The following is a 5292-nucleotide window of genomic DNA, read 5'->3' as shown; positions in this document are numbered from 1 at the left end:
AGCCAGTTCACTGAATAGTAATGATATAAGACAGACAGCTATAAAATTTTGTTTTTCTGTATATGTTTTCCAATTATTTCTTCTTGGTTATTCATATCACTTCCTATTTACTTAACCAACTACCGAGGCCCAATTAAAGAATATAATTATCTGAGTTGAGAGATATAATTCCCTCATTATTTTATTTTTAAGTACAGAACATAATACTATCTTTCCCTTTAACAACAACAACAAAAAAAAAAAAAAAAAAAAAGAAAAGAAAAGAAAAGAAAAGAAAAGAAAAGAAAAGCTCACACACACACAAAACCAGAAAGGTAGCTCCTTTGATGATGAGCTCTGTACCTATTAGCTGATTTTCTTATTTATTAAGAATCTATTGCATATAGTTATGATGAAACAGGGAAAACATTGCTTTCCTAACTTTCTGAGATTATTGCCTACATTCCTGATCTTCAGAGATGTTATTTAAGAATACAAGAATTTTATTTCATAAAAGAACCTGTCATTGGAACGTACATTGATAAATCACAGAAACTTTTGCTTCCATAATTGAATCCTACTTTTGTTCCTTGTGTTATCCATGTCATACCTTTGTAGAGTATTTACTGTTCCATTAAAAAGCCAGAACATGATAGAAGAAAGACTTTGTTATTTTGGACATTTCACAAAATGTCTCACACAAAAAGCAAGCAAACAAACAAACAAACAAACAGACAACAACAAAACATGTATGGTTCTGAGCTTCCCTTCCTTACCAATGTTTACTATTTCCTCCTATGAGTTCCCTGTTTCCTCACCCTTATTGTACTCCTCCTTCTGTTACTTGTCTATCTTGGATAGGACACTTTTCTTGGCTTTGTTTCCCATATATCAATGTCTAGATTATATCCTGATTATCTTACTGAAACTGTGATCATAATTAGCATTACTCCTCTGGAATCCTCCAGTGATACAAAATGATGAAAAGATACTTTTTACTACAAAACAATTACACATAATGGATGCTTTGAAAATATGCCTCTAAAAAATGCCATAAATAAGGTACAAAAAAGTATGCAAGAAGAGTGTAGGTAACTTGGAAAATGATAGATTCTGTTTGTTCAGAATATGTTTTCTAGCTAGTGTCTTCTTCCAAATATTTTCCATGAACCTTAAAACATTTAAAATTACAATCCTCTCAGATTCATAATGAAGATACTGATATCTCTTATTCAGATGGAACTGGGCTTTAAAAAGAGTATGTGTTTTTGTGAATGTGTGTGGAGGAGGGGGAGCTGTGCATGCATGACATGCGTGAGGTATGAATTTTTTCCTTGTTTCCATTCTCTTTCCATTTTAATTTCCTTATTTCCTTGTACTTTCTTTCTATAGCTCTTTAACTATAAGCATTTCAAGCATTTGGCAAATTTTTTAAATTATTTGAGGCTCAGACACATATGTTACAATAGGGTTAAATATGTTTATAAAAATTGAGATGATATTTGCACAGGTTCTGACAACATTGAAAGTAGTAGGCAGTACATCAATAAATGGCAGTTGATAATGCTGTTTTACTACATTTACTTCTTATTTTGTAATAATAAAGAATAAATATTTTAAACTGGGTTGATTTTATCCCTTTAGATTTTTTTTTAATATTTAAGATTACATTTTAATGAATCTGTGTTTTCATCAACACTTACTACCCACCTTGTGTTAACATTTGTGTGTTACCATTTAAATGAATGGAACCAATAGAAATAACTATCTATAGAGGCTAGCAGAGCCCTTTTAAAGTGAAAATTGAAAGTAAATTATGTTGTTGATGGTGAGAGAAAGTAATTAATGAAGTAAGTATTAAGGAAAAATCTTAGCATAATACCAATGGCAAGACCAATGCAAATGAGACCAGTCTTCTCTCTAACATAGAAGAGAGGTACTAACAGAGGTGAATATGTTATGTAGAATTTTTTGTATTACAATCCACTGCACGACTTCTTTTTTCTTTCTTTCTTTTTTCTTTAAATTAAATTTATTGGGGTGACAATGGTTAGTAAAATTACATAGGTTTCACGTGTACAGTTCTGTATTACATCATCTATATCACATCGTGTGTTCACCACCCAGAGTCAGTTCTCCTTCCATCACCATATATTTGACCCGGTTTACCCTCATCTACCAACCTCCTCTGGTAACCACTAAACTATTGTCCGTGTCTATGAGTTTTTGTTTCTTTGTTTGTTTTGTTCCTTTGTTGCTTTCAGTTTTATATCCCACATATCAGTGAAATCATATGATTCTTGACTTTTCGGTGTGAATTATAGAAAGAGCAAAAGAATATAGATCCATGGTTTGTATTATAAACAGACAGAAGCAGGAAACGGCAACCCCTACATAAAATAGGACACTATACACTTAAAAATAACATACAGGGTAAAGATGTCACTGCACAACTTCTTTCAAAGCTTTCTCACTGAGAATTCACCACAGGTTGGTCTTTTTGCAGTAGATTCCTAACTGTTTGAAGTAACAGAAGGAGACAATAGTCACAATTGCATATTATTATTTTTCTTTAGGTTTAAAACACTGCAGAGTTTTATCTGATGCCCTGCAGATTTGTGAACACACATCAGTAAGGAATATGGACATATGTATTACCTGGAACGATGTCCCTTCCCAATGATACCCACTTTCACCCCTATTCCTTCTTGTTGCTGGGGATCCCAGGACTGGAAACACTCCACATCTGGATTGGCTTTCCCTTTTGTACTGTGTACATGATTGCACTCGTAGGGAATCTCACTATTCTGCTTGTGATCCAGACTGAAAGCAGCCTACACCAGCCTATGTTCTACTTCCTGGCCATGTTGGCTACCATTGACTTGGGTCTCTCCACAGCCACCATCCCTAAGATGCTGGGAATCTTCTGGTTTGGTCTCAGGGAGATAATCTTTGATGCCTGTCTCACTCAGATGTTTTTCATCCACAATTTCACAGGTATGGAGTCAGCAGTCCTCTTGGCAATGGCTTATGACCGTTATGTGGCCATCTGCAACCCACTCCGATATAGCACCATCCTTACCAACAAAGTTGTTTTTATGATTGGTCTTGGTGTGTTACTGAGGACATTTATTTTTGTTATTCCATTTGTATTTCTCATTTTGCGATTGCCTTTCTGTGGGAATCATGTTGTTCCCCATACCTACTGTGAGCACATGGGTCTTGCTCGTTTGTCTTGTGGCAGCATCAAGATCAATATCATCTATGGCTTGTGTACTATTTTAATCCTACTGTCTGACATGATAGGCATTGCCCTTTCTTATGTTCAGATACTCCATGCTGTTTTCCGTCTTCCTTCCCAGGAAGCCCGCCTCAAATCTCTCAGCACATGTGGTTCACATGTTTGTGTAATTCTTGCTTTCTACATACCAGCCCTCTTTTCCTTTATGACACATCGCTTTGGCCAGAATGTCCCCCGTTATATCCACATACTTCTGGCCAATCTTTATGTTATAGTGCCACCAATGCTCAACCCTGTCATATATGGAGTCAGAACCAAGCAGATATATGACCGTGTGAAGAAAATACTATTAAAAACATAAGGAATTGAAAAGGAATATATATATATATATATATATATATATTTTCAATATATTTTATTCCTTTTCAATATATATATATATTTAGCAATTCTTTTAAAATATTTGAGGTTCATTCAGATCCATATGTTAAAATAGGGTTAAATATGTTTATAAAGATTAGAGATGATATTTGCAGAAGTTCTGACAACTTGAAAGTAGTAGGCAGAACCTCAATAAATGATAGTTGATAATGCTGTTTTTGACTAATTTTAATTCTTATTTTGTAATAATAAAGAATAAATATTCACAAATGGGTTGATTTTAATCCTTTAGATTTATATAGATTTTAAGCCATATATATATATATAATCCATATATATATATCCATATATAATCCATATGTATATATCCATATATATATGGATATATATATATATATCCCCTAAGCAGAGAAATGTCCTGTTATGTTGAATTAAATAAATTAAATGTGCTTGACAGAATTGTTTATTGATTTTGGCTCCCTTCTGTAAGTATTTTAATGCGTTCAAAAAGTTAAAGTCTAAGTGTTTTTTAAAATCTAATTCGTATGGCAATGATGGTCTATCAGTTTTTATATGTGATTTTTCATCACTGGTATCAGTAGATTTAAAGTAAGATTTATAGAATGTAATTTTTTTGTGTACTAACCATATTTTTTGTGTACTAGCTACCCTATATCATTCTTGTGGATTATTTTGGTGATTCTCACTCCCTTTTTATCCGCAAGCCTCTCCGGAATTGCTTCCCTTGACTTACTTTGCATCACCCTCTGATCACTCCTTCCTTTTCTTTTTTTCTCTATCTTCAGAAGTCAATCATTCTAATTCTGTCATGAGGACTATATTATGATATGCTCTGATTGCATCATAAATATTGTAAACATTCAAAATTGTGTTGTAGGTTAAGTACTGATTTTGTACACAAAAAGAAAGAGAGGAAAAAGAAAGAAAGATTGGGACTGCAAAAAGCTCCATTATAAATTTTTATGTGAAGTTTGTCACAAAAAATATATTTAGGTTTTCATAGACCAAACTATGATGTAAACATAAATATAGGAACCACTTACAGCCTAGAGAGGTTGCTTACTTTCAACTTCTAGTTCTGTTTTCCAACTTGTTCTTATACTCCTTTTGTAGTTGTTGTTACCTTTGTCCATTCTTCACATGAATTTAACAGTTAAGTGGAACTTGAGTTCAGTCCTATTTCTGTCTTTAATATATGTTTTGATAATCCTCAATTTCTTTTTTTAAATAAATATAGTCATAGTTTTATTTCACAGATAAAGCATGAAGGCTTAATTATATAATGCTTCTAGATTACTATATAATATTTGATAATATTATATAATACATTGTATATTGTATAATGCCTTGTATATTGTTAATAGTAGATGCAAAATAATTGTTAGTCATAAGTATTATCATCATTATTTGTATTACTATGTTTAGTTTTTTATTCTTACCATTGACAACAGTGTTTATATTAGAGATGTTTATGGATTTTTATTTTAATATCATCCTCATATAAAATTTCCTAAAGCTGGTATGATATAACTAATATACAAGTGTCAAATATAATCTAAAGATTATATATATATGCATGTTATATATGTATATTATATATATATATATATATAATACATACACACAAGATACTAATACACAACTAATTTGTTGAAATTTTATAAAAAACA

At 32.0% G+C, this 5292-nt stretch overlaps 1 protein-coding gene across 1 annotated transcript; it reads left to right on the top strand.

Moving 5' to 3' along the window:
* Window positions 1-2639: 2639 nt before the first annotated feature.
* Window positions 2640-3581, top strand: LOC117030628 (olfactory receptor 52E2-like). The gene has a single exon (XM_033120783.1). It carries the CDS (start codon window positions 2646-2648, stop codon window positions 3579-3581), a length of 936 nt encoding a protein of 311 aa, XP_032976674.1. The 5' UTR covers window positions 2640-2645.
* Window positions 3582-5292: the final 1711 nt, after the last annotated feature.

Source organism: Rhinolophus ferrumequinum, chromosome 11 (genome assembly GCF_004115265.2).
Source record: "Rhinolophus ferrumequinum isolate MPI-CBG mRhiFer1 chromosome 11, mRhiFer1_v1.p, whole genome shotgun sequence".
In the NCBI taxonomy this organism is placed as follows: Eukaryota; Metazoa; Chordata; class Mammalia; order Chiroptera; family Rhinolophidae; genus Rhinolophus; species Rhinolophus ferrumequinum.
The sequence above is the reverse complement of the archived record's forward strand: the minus strand, read 5'-3'. Positions and strand labels throughout refer to the sequence as shown.